General features: G+C 26.0%; 2 protein-coding genes across 3 annotated transcripts in view; one reads left to right on the top strand and one right to left on the bottom strand.

The window, feature by feature from the left end:
• The window catches only part of LOC126894519 (V-type proton ATPase catalytic subunit A), a 256,069-nt gene that overhangs the window by 201,684 nt on the left and 34,350 nt on the right, over positions 1 to 20,035 (top strand). The gene's annotated exons all lie outside the window — the stretch shown is intronic.
• LOC126894520 (uncharacterized) lies at positions 8,782 to 15,867 on the bottom strand. Its single transcript, XM_050665585.1, has 5 exons — positions 14,552 to 15,867; positions 13,652 to 14,108; positions 13,413 to 13,574; positions 10,373 to 10,514; positions 8,782 to 9,350 (listed from the first exon to the last, which is right to left on the bottom strand). The coding sequence occupies exons 1-5, from the start codon at positions 15,427 to 15,429 to the stop codon at positions 9,154 to 9,156; spliced, it is 1,836 nt and encodes a 611-aa protein (XP_050521542.1). The 5' UTR covers positions 15,430 to 15,867; the 3' UTR covers positions 8,782 to 9,153.

Genomic DNA, 20,035 nt, shown 5'->3' with positions numbered 1-20,035 from the left:
CAAATTTTTTATGAATTTGGAAATATTTTATGATCGAAAAAATATACACAATTTACTCTTAATCGAAATCAGAAAAGATATAAAGCATTAAAGTAGACCCAATTATCAAACTAAATCACAAAGCATAAAATAAAAATTCTAAGTCGTGTCATCTCGATAGACAACGTGACTAAACTGTCTTGTTATTATAATGTGTCGATAGTTAAAAAGAACTACTCTTCGCGGATGTTGGGAAACGAGACGTGTAGTTAAGCATCTTATGATAAACATATAATGTACATTTTTAGATTATATAGTCTGATAGTCATTTTTATGTTACGGTAAACGCTAAGAACGCTACGTATTGGAACGTTATAGTATCTTTACTTCCCTAAAGCTTTTAGTGTAAAATGAGTCACATTGAATGAGAACGTTCGACTTTAATGTCACATCACCATAATACAGCTCTCATGTACCAGCCACGTCCCATACTTTAATAAACATCTATAGAGTTGCACGAAAATGTCACAATTGATAAAGAGATTTTCATTTTATATTGTACAACAAATATACGGTTTTTATACCCTTATTACCTTTGAATAGGATCTCTACAATAAGTGATCACGGCAAAAGTATACCGACATTAGCCAATATTTTATTGTATAAGTGCACCAACGTCCAATAGGTATAAACTTAAATTAAACGTGGTATGTTGTTGGTTTGAGTCCAAATTAACCGGTATACTCGCCAAAATGTGTAAATGCATTGATCCTCAAGTGCGGTAGTTTTTTGCTTCTACCTAACTACTATAGATAACAAAAGTTTCCCGCGGGCAGGCAATCTACGTTATTTCGTCACCATTCTTATGCCAACCTCACTAGCCACAATTTGGCTATCTGATAATGAAATGAACTTACTCGAGTTGTTAGTACAATTAAAGGTATGTGTATAAAATAATATTACAACAATTTATTTAACATTAAAACATGTTTCCTCGGTTGCATTAGCTAACCAATAGAGATTTGATACTTTTAAGATAATAACTTGATTCTTTCTTTTAGTTTCACATGTTACATTATGTTAACCTCTTAGGTCACAACCTGACATGAGTTCTTTGATTGTCTCTAATTAAAGCAGCTAAGATCTTTGTAAGTGACGCTGAGTACTCAGTGATTTACAGAGAGAACGATAAATAACTGACTTGTCGAGAATTACTTATTTAAGTGTCCCTAGTCTGTTCATGACAGCCGCACAACAAAAATGTACGTCATTACTTTTTCCTTTTAAATTCGACATTTTTAACAAAGAATTGAATTATCAAACATTTAAAACGACAAGTGCAGCAAATACATTTCTCTCACGTGTATAGATGAATGTAATAATTTATTTAAATGAAACATCTCAAAAATTTGGTCTTTATTAAGGTAGCTAAAAAATCTATTTTTTAATGCTTAAAAACATATTTTTCTCTAAAAAAAATGAATTTTCCAAATTATTTTAACACAGTTATACTAAACGTCTAAATCGAAAATCAGTATTCATTTCATAAGATTAATAAACGCAGGTTTCTTCGATTTCTAATTAAATTATAAAATATATAATATAAAACTTGGCTTATCATCCCTAGAAAGTTTGTCTATAAATACATACTTTAATATTTAATAATACTTTTTAATACTAAATATTAACTGAAAATTAATAATTTCGTTTGAAATACATCAATAGATAACATTTAGGAAAATAAACATGTATTTATATATATATATATATTTTGAACTATGGATATCTATATCATTAACGATAACTGAAAAAAGTCATATCAAGAAAGAGTTGTTTGATTTAATCTGACTGAACAATATAGTAGAAAGAAGAAGTTAAGTTTACCTAATCCAAAATAAAGGGATTCTTTTAAATATTCGATGACGAAACTAGATTTAAAGATACACTTTATTTAAATCTTAAATTACTTCTGACAATAATTACTATTCGCAATATTTTGTTGTGGTGAAATCAGAGTAGGAGTGTTTTCTTCTTCTCAGCAACGAACTACTAGGTAAAAAACGATTTTATACGTGTTACCAATAAATTTCCTGAATAAATATAATATACTTTAATATTAATAAATATAAATGTGTTCAATATTTTAAATGCCTATAAAAAAAATGCTTCTTAAGGTTATGTTTCTATTGACTCATTAGATAATATCAATATCATTTTTATTTATATTTATAACTTCAATTTAAGTATGGCATGACCAACACGATGACTATTTTTAAAAGCATAGTATAAATTCTATCGTTCATTTTTAGAGTAATTATATGTAACTGTTTGATGAGTCGATAAAACCAATTAACTGAATTTAAATCGAGATAGCAGAACTAATGCGATGTACTAAAGTGTAATTAAAATAAAAAATGTTTTACCAAACGAACATAATATACGAACGCAATATCTATGTACGCACGAATATACATATACTGTAAACACTTTTTTTCTCGTTAAGTTTAACTAAAACGGAAGAGAAACAACAACAATTACAAAAACTAATGTGCGGAATCCACGAAACCAATTATTTCCAAGTCGAACCGAGTATAACGTTAAAATAATAAAAACCAAAAAAAAAGACAAAAATTTCAAACTTAAATTTCTGTTACCAATGAACCCAGCCGATATTACAAATCGAAGAGCAAAAAAGGGTTTCTAAAGATATTTTCTACTTACGATTGTGCCAAGAATGTCTAGTTCTCCAAGTTTTATACTGTCCCATAGCTCTACGGATACCCACCATACGTGTTGTATATTTATATATGTTTTATGTAATGACCCCAAAAGACATAAAATGTCCCATTTTTTTTAATAATGCTACACTAGCAAGTATATCAAAATATATATATACAAGTGTGTGTTACGAGCTTATTTGTGCAAAATTCATATAATAACAAAATCGACTAGCAATCGTGTGAGTATGTGTATAGGTGTTAGTGGTTTATTTGCTGAGAAGAAACATTTTCGCGTAACCGTTTTCCAATTATTATGATGTATACTGTCCGTTTTATTTATGTTACCAGCGATTTGTCAACACCCTTGTGAAACCTCTGGTGTAATAATTTCTCCGAGAACGGACCATTATGGATCATCGTTTCTGCAGAGCTCCTTCCGCTTATTTAGCAACGTACATGAAAGCTTGGACCGTAGTTATGAACACATACCGAGAACCTTTGACAATAAATCAACAATGTTTCGCCCCTCCACGCAATTTCCCGTATACATGCCTGTACACTCTACTCACCTGGAGAATAAAGGGTTTATCAAAACGGACAATAAATAACTCCAACGACGATGTCCTCTAGCATTCGTATACCTCTATTGATAAAAAATGAGTACCGAAGAAAAATATACCCGTATGTATTATATATATATATTAAAATCACCGTGAACAAATAATACTTTGGATGTTTTCATTGATACCAAAGAAAGAGAAAATAAACTACCATATTTCATTTCGTGGTATAATATATTTTTGTAATCATTATTTTTTAATAATTATTGCCAAACAAAAGTGCAAGGATAAAGACACCGCTACGATTTGGAGGCGTACTTATCAATTAACTATTCAATTTAGGTAAATTTTTTTTTTTTTTTGAAACGTTATTTATTATTTACAGTATCAAAATCATCGATATAAATGTCAAATGTCTTTAAATAGTCTGTATAATTTTTATACTCTTATAAATAGGTTTACTTTAGTACATAGTTGAAAAGTAAAATCCGCTATAAAATTGATAAATTATTAACGTAAATTATACAGATAAAAACAGCACTTGTGTTATAAATTTTGTAACAGCCGCCCTCTGAAATGTTATTACGTTATGTCATACGTGTTAAACACATTGTTTTTATGCATATTTAAAATTTTTCTTTTTTTAATAAGTGAAATATACAGTAAAATAATAAACTTAAATTATATCATAATACATCCTATTTAAATTATCTCACAACAAAAAAATTTCTTTTAAATTAAAAAAAAAATAATTGAAAAGATCAATGAAATTACAATGCAAATCAAACTAAACAATTATTATTGTATAATCTTACTGCATCCAAACATTTTTACATATATCAAATTATTACATTGACTAAAAATTCAAATTTAAACAATCTTGACAAAAATATTTAAAAATGAACATTTAATGCTTAACTTGAATTATGTTTTACAAGAGTTCAACTCGAATTAGGTTAATTCATATAACTGAAACTCTCCTAACGAATGATATAGACACAAGGCGGTAGGTTTTTTAATAAAATTAGAAAAAGAATTGGAAATATATATCTAAATCTATAATCTTATAATACGAATAAATTCGGAGGATTATTGGTCAACTGAGCTTGTCTAACATTACTATATACAATCAAGATACAATGGAGTTCTGTGATAGACTTTTTCTGAACCAGATAAAAGCATTTGTCCGTGTATTATCAATACACCAAGCTATTATTTCAAATACGGTAAATGTTGAATTACTTTATATCAATTGGTTTAAATAGCCAACAATAATACCATTCAGATCCAAACTCAGCTGGAAATTACTATAAATTTATTTCATCGAAATCATTTTAAGAAATAACAAAGTCCAATGCTGAAGAGTCATAATTTAAATAAACTACATCATTGTAATGGTTAAAACAATTTCATACACCCGTCGTTCGCCAAAATAATACGATTGCTACAACGTTTCTCAAAACCACTCGGTTAAGCCGTCTTTTTATTAAAAGATTTAAGAACTCATTAAGAAGTTTTAATGAATCTTTACAGCATATTTTGTGTACCATTAACGGATTTCTAGAAATCCCGGTGATTATAACAGTTTGGTGTGATTGCTGCTTCCGCGACGTTGAAACTTTGCAGCGCCACAAGTGTTCCACGCGTTAAGTGTTTCAACTGTTCCTTCTCTCACTTTTTCTCGCTCACTCTCATTTTTTTATTCAGCTAGACAAATTATGATCAAATCAAATATTATTAAAAAATGCTTAATATTTTTACCACATTCTACTTATTTGAAAAAACTATACACATTCAACAACGAATAGTTGTAGACTAATATGTAGTCCACTTTAATTTATCTCATAATTANATTTTTTTATTCAGCTAGACAAATTATGATCAAATCAAATATTATTAAAAAATGCTTAATATTTTTACCACATTCTACTTATTCGAAAAAACTATACACATTCAACAACGAATAGTTGTAGACTAATATGTAGTCCACTTTAATTTATCTCATACTTTAATTTATTGTTAAAAATTAGTTGATTATTTTTTTTTGCTCATCACTTTATAAATGGAAGACATAACCAGACAAACTCCACATTTCAAGCGAAAATAGGAAAACATCGTTAAATAATTAAACAACTGAAGTTTATTTCTAACCCTCCTTTCAAATATTCATATTAACTTCTCACCTATGTATTCAATATACATAATATATTAATACATATCTTTATTTATTCAATTTTTAAATATTTGCTCAGTTAAATTTATGCATTCTGTGGCTTTTTAAATTTTGTACATTTTTATAGCTTCATATTACTTTTTTTTTTGCATTTCTATGGTTTTTTAAGCTTTTACTCGATCAAAATAATAAAAATTTTAAAAGTTAGTAAAATAATCACTTTTAACTTAAAGGCGTTCTTCAGGAAAATTTAAAAATCCGTATCAGCAGAACCTTTTCATTTTAAGATTTTTGGAATGAATACTGAAAGAAAACCTTATGAGCATGAATATTCATAATTTTCTAAATACATTATTTAATTACAATTTAAAAGTATCCTAACACTATTTATCAAGGAAACATTAACAAAAATATTGTCTTCTTACACATTTGAGGAAGACAAAAAAATGTTACTGTTGCCACCAAACTCCTGGCAAGATGTTGGCCGGGCGACTAAGAAAAAAAATAGAACAGGAAAATAACTTATAACTAGCTTGATAAACAAAAACAGTTTTTATTACAAAACAAAAATGATGTATAATTTAGTTCAGATTTAATCTAAGAATTTAAATCTTCTGTTGGGCATCTCTACTTAGACTACATGTCATAATTATTATAGGAATTAACATTAATATTATATTAGTAAATTATAGAAAATTTATGATATATGCCTTCTATATAGGCATTTCCCAAGCGATTCGGCATAATCCTCATCATAAAACAGTCGTCTGAAGTATCAAAATTAGATCATTAATATCCACGTGATAATGGAAATATTACTCGACGTGACAAAATCAGGGCCTCTGGTAATTAAACGATAACAATTTATTACAATTACATACGTTGTTCTTCCTTGAGCACGTAACAATTCGTAGTATGGATTAACACTGTAATCCTCTTAACTTAGATTAAAGACATACTATTAAAAAGTGCTAATGGCGCGTACGTCTTCACGGCTTTTAGTAGTGCTGAACGGACTCTACCGAAATGCTCATCAAAAATGTACGTTGCCTAAGACTGGTTATTGGAAAATGAGAATACAAACACGCCGCCATTTCAGTGACGATCGGAACTGGTTTTGACACGAAAATTCTAGAAGCTGATGACCACTTGTGACGACCTATTGACTTGCATAAAACGTTATAATATAATGTTACCTTTGTAGAGTACTCAAAGTATTCCTAATTCCGTGTATTTCTTATAAATTACAAATAAACTAATTATAATTTAAAATGTAACAATTTTTAATTTAAAAGAATAATTTAATTTAAAATACTTAATTACTTTCGCAACACTATAACAACCTCCATAACCTTTTTATAATATTATTAGAAATCAAAAAATAAAACCGTACATTTTGTATTTAAATTTGAGTAAATAAATAAAGTTTTTATATTTCCGCTAAAAATAACTTAAAGTTTCATATACTTGTAAGCACATTTTATGGGTTTAAATATGTCAGACAAAATAATATATAGCAGACAATCTTTTGTAAAAACCCTTATTTATCTATAAAAAGTTACTTTTGAGAGAAATGGTCTCCTAAACTACTGACCCGCAAAACTTCGTACGCGTATTTTAAAGTTGGATCAAGTAGAGTACGCAGAGGGCGCCACCCCCTTCTCGAACTGTTGTCATCTTCTAAAAAATAAAGAATTTTGAAAGATAAAATTCGCAAAAAATTAATTTTAACGTCTAAAATTATTTTAGCGCCTCTTATGAAATAATTTTGGATCCGCCCCTCGAGTACTTCACTATTTGATAATTTTCATTTTGTTGAGTATAATAATTAACCATACAAATATAAAGCCAATTAGGTCGTTTCAGATTTTAACAAACATTTTAACGGAGCCATTATTTCATAAAGCCGCTTTATTTACTTACAACTAAATCAATCCATTTACACTTAATATACAAATTATCAAGAAATATTTTTTTCTAAAATTATTTTGTTAATAATAAATAAATAATTTTCAATAAAATTTATCATAATACTTTTAAATTGATAAAGAAAATTATAAACAATATATAGAGTGTTCAGTAAGTAAGGAAACAGGTCAATTTAATAAAATAGTTAATATTAATATAAAATAGTTCAAATATATATTTGAACAATAGAAAACCATTTCTTTACTGAACACCCTATATAATTTTCATACGCATATACATCATAAAAAAGAGATGTCGCAAAATCAGAATTTTTTTCTAGGAAGAGAATTGAAAACATTTCTTCAAATATTTTATATTGAAAATTATTTTTAATGACACTTTTTTTTTTAATAAAATCCATCTAAAAATACAAATTTTTTAGCATTTTTTGTTTTTATCAAGTTGTTAATTTTTTTTATGATAGTAAATATTTTTTAAATAAAAACTAAAAATATTTTCAATGTATTAATTAAAAATGACACAAAATTTATTACATCTCTAAATATAATTTAAAGGATTATCACAACATTAATGTGAGATTTCTTTGTGGTACTTGGGGAAAATAATTTTTTTTATATCTAGTACTATGTATTATAAGTGTTCCTAAATAAATTAAAATGTTCAAAAAAATTTTTTTTTAATAAATGCAAGGCTTATTTTGTGTTTTACAACACAATTGCAAATTTTAATGTGTACAGATTAATTATTCACAAAAACTTTAGGATTTTGCTAAGTTAAAGTCAGTGAGTTTTACAGACCCATCTAGGTAAGTTTAGTAATAATTTCATTTACCTACCATACAATAATTATCAACACGAAACTTAATAAAATTATAAGTTTTAAAATATATAAAATACTGTATATAAAAACACCTAAATTGAATAGTACTCATAGATTATATTGACTATCTTAAATTGTTTCATCTTAGTAGTAAGGTAAATATAACCTTTTAAGAAAAAAAAATAAAGTGTCATTCAATTAGCTTGTGTTAGTACTTAACAACAATTGACGTATTGAGGTCACAATAAAATAATAAAATAATAAAATAAATTTTATTCTTTCAGTCAAGGTATTATAATTAAATTCACTTACAAAAATAGAGAGACATATTTATATAACTAATAAGTTATCTAAATATTCTCTTTTTTTATTTTTGCTGAATAGAACTTCAAAATCTTCTTTTCAAAAATTTCATCGTATTCAAATTTATAAGTTTTTATTAATTAAATTATAATTTGAGCAAGTTTTAAATTAAATTTGTATGAACTTATTTAAAAAAAAAAAAACTATATTGACGCAAAATTACAACATTTATGTACATCAAAATACTATACATTTTGAAACATAAAAAATAGTGATAATAAGCTATACAAATAAATAATTAATATTTAGTTCATAATAGTAACGATAGCATTTCATCAATGAAAATATAATTATAATAGTAAAAAATTTTACGTGTATGTTTAGGATTTGTAAAAATATATAAATGTATAGAAGAATGAGTAATTCAGTCGATGAAATCATTGTGAGTCTTATTTTATGATATACGAGCTACTATTTTTCATAAATTATTTAATTTCAATAAATATAAAAAAAATTATTATAATAAGAAAAATAGAAGAGCATACATTCTTTTTACTACAACTTAGAAAAATATGTATAATATATTAATATTATAAAAATACATTAATTTAAGTAAAACTATATTAACACTATTGAGCTCATAAATATAATGTTAATAAATATTAGGAACTCAAAATAAGAGATCAGGTGTTGTTTCTTCGCTCCAAGGCACATTTGTATCAACCACCGAGTTGTCAGTCATGGATTCGTCATTCTTATCTGTACGTTTAACATTTTTTATCACATTGCTTCTACTTACTCCATATTCACCGAGAAATGCTTCTTCGGTGGTTCCTAGTTTACTCGGAGTGTAGTTACCAAAACTGTCTAAACAATAAAAAAAATCATTCATTAAACACATGTAATACGAAAGAAAGATATATCGAGAATAGTCTAATTTATAAAAAAACGTTATTATAAAATCTAATTTTTTAAATCTAGCTTTAAAATTCGATGGGAAAATGAAAATCGGAAATATAAGATGAATTTTAAATAAATATATAATGTTATAAAATAACGACATTGTCCATTTTCTTCATAAAAAGAACAGTGATTATACATTATAAAATTTTATAAAAACTTTTGCAAGAACCGATTTCTTCTAAATTGAAAGCAAAAACAGTTTTAACGATATATCGAATATTATCAGTTGAACATACAATACTTTTTTAGTTAAATAACCGATAACATTTTGATATTGATTTCAAATTGATCAATAGATTTTTTTAAATTAAAAGTTCTAAAGAAAATCTTTTTTTAAACAATCCCTCTCAAAATCCCTTTTATTTACGATTTTTTAATAATTACTCCGTCATAAATATATACCGCAGAATGTATCAGTTACCAATTAATTATCCGCCTATAGGTCATACGATTCTCAGTAAATTTTCCCATTACACTACAGCTTGTCGAATGTATAAAATAAGAATATTTCATTAATATATTTAGAATCATTTAAATTGTTAAGAGTCCATAAATCTTAACAACGTCGCAATGCCTGATAAATTTCCTCGGTCATTTAACGAGGACACACACATGAACTGCCATTCCCCTATACTTTAAATCAACAGGATGTTTTTTTAGGATGTAAAATTTCAATATTATATTGAACCTTGACCGTGATTAGTGAAAGTATAGACACATGACCTACTTGATGCAGTTTGCGTAGAGTCAAGTGCACATAAACCAAAAAATATAAAATCATTATTTTATTATTTCCGTTACCGTTCCGGACCAAATCGAATGCAAAAAAAATCATTGTACATTAAAATACTCGTGGTTCCCATAAACATGTCAAAAAAATGCAAATATCTTTGGGATATCACTACAGTTGGACAAATAAACTTTACTTTTTTGATGAACGGCGGTAAGGTTTCTTTTATGTTCCGTTTCAGGTGACGGTAGATCATGTTTTTCTTCGAGCAGTAAGGAAGCTTCTGAAGGATACTCATGCGTTGTTTCCAGAACGTCAGAAAACTGTATTCTTAAATTCTGAAAAAATCGGTTAAATTGTAATATTATTTAACATAAATAATAAGAAAAAAGATAAGTAAGTGGTCTCTGGTAAGCTTAACGTCAACATAAGCCGAACATATATACCGTTAGACATAATGGCAGAGCCATGGAAGCAGCAAATTGACCTAATGCAAAAGTAAAGTTATATGACCTTCAATATGAGACGCTATATATTTTATCTTGCTATTGTCAATTTAATAATAAACTACCAAGAAAATAATAACGCAATAATATTTGTTATTTTTTTATTCATCATTGCAACTTATTAACTATAGTACAAATGTACAATTGTAATAGTACTAATTTAAAACAGCTTTTTATTTTCAGTTAAAAATTCCAAAAGTTTGCTTAGGATGCTTACTCCCTCCAATTAAAAAAATATACATTTTTATATAAAAAATAAAAATAAGAGCGGGGAAAAAATAACAATTTTAGCACACCAAATTTTTTGATAAATTTACCGTCTAGTATACAGAACTACAATAGATAAGCTATAAAAATTTGTATTACTTTGGCAAATTTTAAATTTATTTCTTCACAAATTGTTAATCAATTAATAATTTAGTAATAATCATATTGGAAAAAATAAACACGAATCAAGTTCACTAGGTCTGTGTGAGCAATACTGACTTTGTAATTGATTTTTCTACATTTATTACACTTAACCTAATAAATGCATTATTTTGTTTGGACATTAAAGGTACAGAAAACTAGATCAACTTATATTAAACGCGGTCAAGATCGTTTTATTAGGATAATGCACTGCCACTGTAGTAGATGAAACATCGTTTATTACGAGGAAATCAAAATCAACTTTCCATAAACCAATTCAATTGGTGTTAATAGACCAGTACTTCTGCAATAACAGTTTATTTAAAATTCAACGAAAAACGATTCATAATAAAATTATCAGATACAGCTAAGAACTATGATTTTTTCCTTATAGAAATTACATTCGTATGCAACATATACTATGGGCATTGGCCTTGTCTGGACAAAAACCCGTACGAGTATGTTATAGTCAATGACTCTACACATTACAGTAAAATATGGTAACGCTTAAAACAATGCCAGCATTTTGAGACATTCTTGATACGCGAGCGCACTGAAATGAATTAACGGAGACTGCAATGCACAAAGAAAAACTGTTTAAAACAGTGGAAACTAATGTATTGGCGTCGACAAAGTCGTCATCGCCTTATTGTCCAGTAGCTAGAAGTGAGCATTCAGGTGTCATTCTATGAAAAGAATGTACACAACACATCGTAAAATAAAATAATAATGCCTTAAGCCGTTTCCATGAAGAACCGGCTCATTGACCTATGATGAATGTCTGAGAATAATAATAATAATAGAAAAACTTGTTTGATTTATCTTTTATTCTAGTTAATACAAATACTGAAAATGGCTAAACAAAAAAATAGAACAGAATCGATTTAGAATTTACGTTCGTACAATAGAAGATAAAATAAACATTATACAATTGACTTCAAACCTTTCATAGTTGAAGGGATCTGAATAATTCAAAAAATTAAAGTTAAAAAATAATGTATTTATTAATGAATTTATATTTTTTATTATAATAAAATATAAATCTAGAAATATATTTGCGATAACAACTCATCGGCATCAAAAGTAAAGATAATATTATTTTTTAGCGAAAATCTAACAATTTTCCAGCGATTTCAATTTTAAGTAATGCGAAATGATAAAATAAATTACATTTAATTACTAAGAGTACGACGCGCTTCATAAAAATATGTTAAGTAGAAATATGGAAAGATTTTCACAATATACAACATAACTACGTTATTATACAGCTATTCTTAATTTATTGGCATAAATTAATGTGATAGTTATAACATTTTGTCTGATATCATTTTCATCTATTCACTCTCGACATGAACATTTAGTTATTAATAATTACTAATTATATATTATTTTATTTTCGATTTTCATGCGAAACTCGAACAAAACTAACAAATAATTATAGTTCATGGTATCACATTTGTAATTACTTTTGTTACATACAACAAGAATCTACCTGAACCGTTAACAAGAAAAATATTATGCAAGCTAAATTTATTTCATACGAATTTCTCTCTTAAGGAATAACACACGTGGATATACTAGTAGTAGATAATGAAATTTACTTTTTTATAAGACTATTATTTTATTTAAATGAATGAGTTACACCACATGAATAATTATTTTTTAAAACAAATACACTGTTCATAAATTTAGTGATTAATAAAAAATCACATAGAAAACTCTTTTTTTTTATTTTATTAAATTTTAATTAGTCAAAACTCTTTTATTATAAAGTTTTAATAGTAAAAATTAACTTTAGTCAAGTAAATTTTGTAACATTAATAAGTTACTGACACATTTTAAATTATTATAGGCAAAAAATAAGTTATATAAGAAATTAAAAAAATGTAAAAAGTAATTTCAAAATAAAATGAAGTAAAAATTAAAATATTAAAATGTAAAGTATGTAATAGTCTCACTAAATGAGACACAATGTAAATACATCAATATTTAATAAAACAAATTACAATTGAAAACACTTAATACCCAAATTTGAATTGTATATGCTTGTTATAATCTATGCTGGTTATAATTTAGTTAAAAATTAAATTTCAATTATATTTTAAAAATACTTTAAATTAATTCTTAAATATTGTAAAACTCAAAAACTTTCAAGCAATAGCATAATTATTAGTAATGATCTATGTTTATATAAATTATACTGACTAAAAATTATCTACTAGAAATTTTTAATCAAAAAGTAAAAAAAAAAATTTTAAACTTAAAAAAGGAATATTATTTAAGGATTAAAATTACAGTAAAAATTTTAATAGAATGTCTTACTTTTCGAGGAGAAGAGCATTTTTCTTTTCGAAGATTTGAACGTCCAATGATTATATTATCACCAATAAAAATAACATATTTATCATTGGATCCATTATCAATATCATCAGTACTTGATTCTTCACAATGAGAATCCAACATAATACATCCATTTTTAACTCTCTAAGTTAAAGAATAATAAATAAGAATTTCAATAATTTACAATTAGTTCAATAATTTTATCTATAAAAAGAACTTACACAAGAATTGTCTCTTCTAAATATTGGTACTTCATTGTCAATGTAATTTGGTACACCTTTACGATCAACAAAATTGAAAACAACACTATTTTCATTGTTGTCCCATCTTTTTTTATCCCACAACCCACCAATTCTTTTTATTCCATTGGATTTATTAATAGTATTATTATTAAGAAAGTTTTTTTCAATTTCTTTGTCTGATAACTGAGTATTAGCAGTTTCTTCTGATAAAATAACACTTCTTGTTGTTGGTCTGATAACACATATTTGTTTAGCTTGTACAGCAACTAATTTGTTATCGTTATTAGATCCACTTAAGGTTGTCTTGATGACAACTCTATGCTTTACTGAACCACCGTCATCAGACGACATAGATGATTCATCCTGACTTGAACTGACTTCATCATTTATAAGGGCTTTAGATCTATCTAGACCTAATGGTTCTTTTTTCTTCAATCTGAAATTATTATTAAATTTTTTACTAAATGATTAAAAATTTAATCCTATAAACTACTATTGTTAATCCCAAATACAAAATTACTTTTAAGATAGAACATAAAAATATTAAGTGCTTATAATATAGCATTATAAGTAATATATATATATACAAATTTTTTCAAAATTTCTTTTTAAAATCATAATTATACCCTCAAAAATTACTTTTGATATATAATATCATTTATTATTAATCACATTACACCTTATTTCTTACATCAATTATTTAACTCTAATAATAAAATCTATAAAATACACCAAGAAATCTTTAAAAAAAAACTTATCTATTAGTAATAACTCTCATAAAATGATTTACCAGCATAAGATTCCAAAAAGTTATTAAAACCATTTGTAACATTAAAATAAATCACTTGATATCAAAAATTTAATAAAATAATATTTTACCTGTTAGGATATTTAATAGACTGTATCATTTTTTTTAATGGTACTTTATTCATTCTAGTAGTACGAGATTTTTCTGGACTCAATGCTGGTTTAGGAAGAATGGCTGGTTTAATTTTTATGGGTTTCAATTCATTTTGTGTTTTATTTTCAAATATTTTTTTGTATGTTTTGACTACATCTGGTGGTGGTAAATCACCATTAACAGACTTTGGAATTTGCTGTTCATCAATATTGCCCATAATTGATTGGGATTCAGACAGTATTTCCATAGATCTTGCCCGTTTTAAAGTCTCACTTTTTACATTGACAGAAACATTGATAACATCAGGTGGTAAACTATGTTTTGCTTTTTCTGAACAATTTTTATCTTCAACAATGTTGTCCATACTATTTGAACGCCATAAAGGAGGTCTTGGCTTTTGTTCACGGATTGTCATACTCATATATTTTGATTTCAATTTATTTACAATACCTGGACCATACTTAAACTCTTCACTAGAGTCAGAATTATAATCTAATCCATTGGTTATTTCTGTTATAATTTGCGGTTTCGTTTTAAATTTCAAACGACATCGATTAATCTGTGGATTTTTTTTGAAATTAGTCATTATCACGTTATCGCACTTTAACAGCCTCATGTCTGAACACGCAGCACCAACTACCGATTGCTGCTGCTGGGATGTCTGTACCGCGTTGGTCTGTTGGGGCTGGAGAAAGTGTTGAGTGGTAGGGGACCAAGTCCATTGAACTGGTTTTACCTGTTCACTATTACCGTAGATGCCTCCGCTGGTGCATTTAGATTGATTATTTCTCATTCGTCTTCTGTTGATCAGCTCGATCTTCCACGGAGGTACTTTTGGGTCTACGCACGTATCCATATTATTACAATTTTAACTTATATTTATTATAAACAAAAACAAAACAATAATAACTAGTTCAAAGGAATGATCGCGAAATCACACGGCAGCTAAGTGCTCGAAACGACAACACTTAACGCTAACTGATACTGGCCATTTACAAGTCTATTTGTATAGCAAATCAAAATAAGACGATAAGACAAAAAATCGATAACAGGAAAATGTTATTATAATCGTGTTATCAAGGCAACGAATTCGAATAGTAAACAATAAACACGATAATTACTATCTCTTTCAAAATTAAACTATTGCTAATGATCATTTAGATTATTAAACGATAACTATTATCGTTTTTTCCGCTTTACACAGATAAGTGACATAATGTTACACATAATCGAAAAAACGACGAAAAACTATACAGTGGAAAACGCCAAACACATCTAATAGCTACCGGCGATTTTTCTAATCTAGATCGTGTCCCCGCCGCCAAACAGTTGGACTTGTGTACAATTTTGTATCAATCGGCAACAATGACGACTACCACGCTTGTTCCCCTCTATTTTCACACCCACCCCACTCCCACACTGTTGCAATACCACACAATAGCTACCGAGTGTAGGTACCCATGGGCCACAGTATTATCCTACATCTATTTGATATAGTGTATAAAAATAATAACAATGGAACTGTAATAATATTATTACATTCGACGTTGTACCAACTAGCAGTGAGTATGTACCGTTATATCACGGATATTAATTAAATCACTGGTACATATATTATTATTTTCCGCACTTTTCCGTTCAACTCGTCAAACACGTATATGGTTATGTTACTTCTATTACGGTTCATGAACACCATGTCACAAGTGTATCTATGCCTAAAATATTGCGGATGAAATTTATAACGTAATATTACATTGGTACACTACCAAATATTGCATATTTTTCATGACTTGGCTAAACACATTGTAAGACACAGCTCAATGTCAGATATTTAACTAACTCTTAATATCTTTTACACAATGATTCAAAGAACATATTTTCTGCTACCTTAAATATATATACCTACACAGTATCGTCAAGTTTTTTTTAGACAGAGCAAAAATGTTTTCAATAACAAATAAAGTTTATTTTAATTTTACCCCTTGAATTTTATTTTTCTACACGTTCTTTAATATATAATATTAAGTCTAACACAAATTATATATGATAAAATTAATAATTTTTATGAATAGCCGTTTAAAGTGATGACTGCCATAGGCGCTATATGAACAAAATATTTAGGAGATCTAACTTAATTACTCTCCTTAAAAATATTTCTTTGTTAATATTAAATACATTTAATTTTCATCATTTTTAGGAAAGACTAATACTCCTATATATCCATAACTAGATCTATGACGACAGCGATTTTTTAAAGATCATCAGTCACAGATAAATTTAAAATTCTAAAATTCCTAGCAGATTTGTTTTAATATTGAAATCATTAAAACCTTTTAGAACGCCTTATAAGTTATAACCGTTTTAATAAGAATACAAAAATTCTCTTATATAACTATTAAAAAAAAAAAAAGTGCCAAGAAAACATTTTACTTATTTCATTAATATTTTCCATATCCATGATATTCTCATTATATCGTTAATATATTTTGAACAATTAAAGTAAATTATTCAAACACATTATGTGTTGAATAATTATTAAGATCCTAATAAATGTTAGAAGTAATTCGTGTTCGAAAATCAACTTCACTTTCACTATTGAATATTTTTAGAATTTGTCTCTTTTATAATTTCATGTTTTGTTAAAAAAATAAATAAATAACTAAAATAAATCGAGATTGTACGTAGAGATTTTACCATTTGATCTTATGTAGTTTCTAAAAACTAGTATTTTATGTTTTATATAAATAATACAGATAAAGATTAAAATTATTTTTAAAAAGTTTCTCATCGATTAAATTCATTATTTTATTTTGATTATTTATAATAAAGAACCTGTTTCTAATAAACAATGAAAAATGTATTTAAAATACAAATACATTAAAAACATTTTGTTTAATAAAAATTAAAAGTTCTTATAAAAAAATAAAAAAATATTACTTAAATCGAAAAATATGTTTCAATATTATGTCTTTTGATTTTATCTTCATAAGTCTTCATAATAAATTACCCACTATAGATTAAAATATATTTTTATCGAAAAATAATAAATGTGAATTTTTTACTTAATTTTAAATACAACCTGAATTAAAAATTATGTATTAATTTTAACCAAAAGTTATTATAACCAAAAAAATATTACTTATTTCAAACATTACAAATCCAAGGAAAATATTGTTAAACAAGTTTTTGAAAAGTATCATATTAGGTGTCATTAGTATTAATCGTAACAAATAGTGTACAGCGATTATTTATTCATTACTAAACAATTATGAAAGGCGAACTTATTAGTAATAATTTATTACTAATTACCATTAATTATTAAGTATAGATAGTACTTAGTTACTTAACTGGTTTCACATTACAATACAAAAATATATTGTTAATGCATTTTAAAGATTATAAATACTAATTTATTGTTTTTAGTATCTTTATTAAATGAAAAAAAAATTAACATCAATAGAAATACTTTTAAATGTGTGCTGTGATCATTTATAAATGCAATTATTACTTTTTTAATTAACAAATAATAGATCATTTAATTCTCTAGTTCATTCGTTGAATGTATTTATTATTTAGATTGTTATTTCAAATTTAGTTAATAAAGGATCACTTGTTAAGTTATATTTTTTGTTCATTTTTTCTTGGACTGAAAAAAATTGAGCTCGAAGAAACAATAGTGACTGATGATGGACAAGAGAAGTTTTACTACAAAAGAGTTGAGAGTATTGTTATTCTAATACGATGATGTAAACAGTAAAAGTAAATATTTGTTTGCGCTGGATTCTATTTTAATTTCAGTACACAAGTATTACGACGAATTTGTATGAACAATAAAATTATATTCATAATTGAAGATATAAACAAAATATACACACAATTTTATTCAACTGTAACTTTCCACTTTTACTACTTAATTCTCAAGGCAATATTATCAACGTAGCATTTACACAATAATGATTGTGACAAATAAGTAGTATTTAATTAATACGACTTCATTATCGTTAACAAGTTATGACTAAAGGTAAGGCGCGTTTGCTACTATTTTTATCACTTGATATTTCTACTTTTCCTCTCACCAAGGTATTAATATTTTTAATAACTTTTCAAATATTGGTACAATAGTTATTATTGACGAGTCATTAATGATCTTAAATAGATCATTTATTTATTTTTGTAAGCTTGTTAATTATGCATGTTTTCCTTTGAAAAATAAAGATGACACCCTTAAAAGATATAAAATACGGACTTCATGCATCAAATATTTTTTTGTTTTAATTTATTAATTATGATTAATGAATTAAAAAAAAAAACAAGCAACTAAAAGAAAAAAAAATCATTAATATTATTTTTATTTTTTAATGAATATATAAACGTTCATGATAAAAAAATGACATTGTATTTTGATTGATTCAAATAATAATATTTTATATTATTTGAATATTTATAAATTTAGAATCTTAATTACAAAAATAAAATTCTTATTTTTTATACATGCTATAAAAATATATACTACAGTATTTTCAAAAATTGTTCAATTATAATTATTTTATTTTGTATTAACTACTAACGCAAAATAAAATTGTTATGTTTATTAATTAGAGAGATCCGTCCACACAGAGCTACAAGAAAAAAAATAATAAGTAAAAATTAAGAAATTTCAAAAAAAAATTTCTTCCTAATTAACACAAATTATTAATTTGATCGCTGAATAATAACTTTTATAAAAATACGACTGTCTATCCTAGACTTCTTTAAATACAAAAAATATTAATTACACATTATAAATTATCATTATTATAATTAAATAATGGTTTGAACAACTAACCTATTATGCTAGACAACATGGATGTATCGTTTAGGTTTGTGTAGGAATGCATGCATACTAAATAATCTAATTATTATTCATATAACCTCATCTTAAATATTCGATAATTTCTTGAACATTGAATCCTTCAGCAATTTATCTACAGATGTATGATAATTTTTTTTTTTATTTGAAATCATACAATCTGTAATAAATTTAATTACAGTAAGCACAAATGATGTTCATGTTAATCAAATATAAAAAATAATATAGAGACAGTAATAAAAGAGGCAATCAGTGCTGGTACTTCATATATAATTACTTAATTGAAAATAAAAATATATGTATTTTATTTTTATTTACGGAATTGATTATTCAAATTTTTTTTGCAAAAAATATTTTATCTAATAATTCTTCGCCACTAAAAATAATTTTTTTAAATGCTTAACATTTACGTGCACGAATAATGTTATTCCTATTTTTGGCCATATAAAATATTATTGACACAAAATACTAAATTCTTAATACATTATAAAATATGTGTCAAATGCATATTAAAATATCACTGTCTATGAAAATTAGTGGGGTATGATTATAAAATATTTTGTTTAAAAAGTATTTATCTCAAGCAAATAACTGAAAGGTAATTTTTTTTTTT

The sequence above is a fragment of the Daktulosphaira vitifoliae genome, unplaced genomic scaffold, assembly GCF_025091365.1.
Source record: "Daktulosphaira vitifoliae isolate Bord-2020 unplaced genomic scaffold, ASM2509136v1 Scaffold_1, whole genome shotgun sequence".
Taxonomy (NCBI): Eukaryota; Metazoa; Arthropoda; class Insecta; order Hemiptera; family Phylloxeridae; genus Daktulosphaira; species Daktulosphaira vitifoliae.
Note: the sequence above shows the minus strand (reverse complement) of the source record. Positions and strands in the feature narration are given on the sequence as shown.

Bases quoted from the DNA above. Each gene is read 5' to 3' on its own strand.
- LOC126894520 (XM_050665585.1), bottom strand. From the start codon at position 15,429: ATGGATACGTGCGTAGACCCAAAAGTACCTCCGTGGAAGATCGAGCTG. The intron at 13,575-13,651 runs GTAAGTTCTTTT...TCTTTAACTTAG, and splicing joins TTAGAAGAGACAATTCTTGT to AGAGTTAAAAATGGATGTAT. The intron at 10,515-13,412 runs GTAAGACATTCT...CGATTTTTTCAG, and splicing joins AATGCTCTTCTCCTCGAAAA to AATTTAAGAATACAGTTTTC.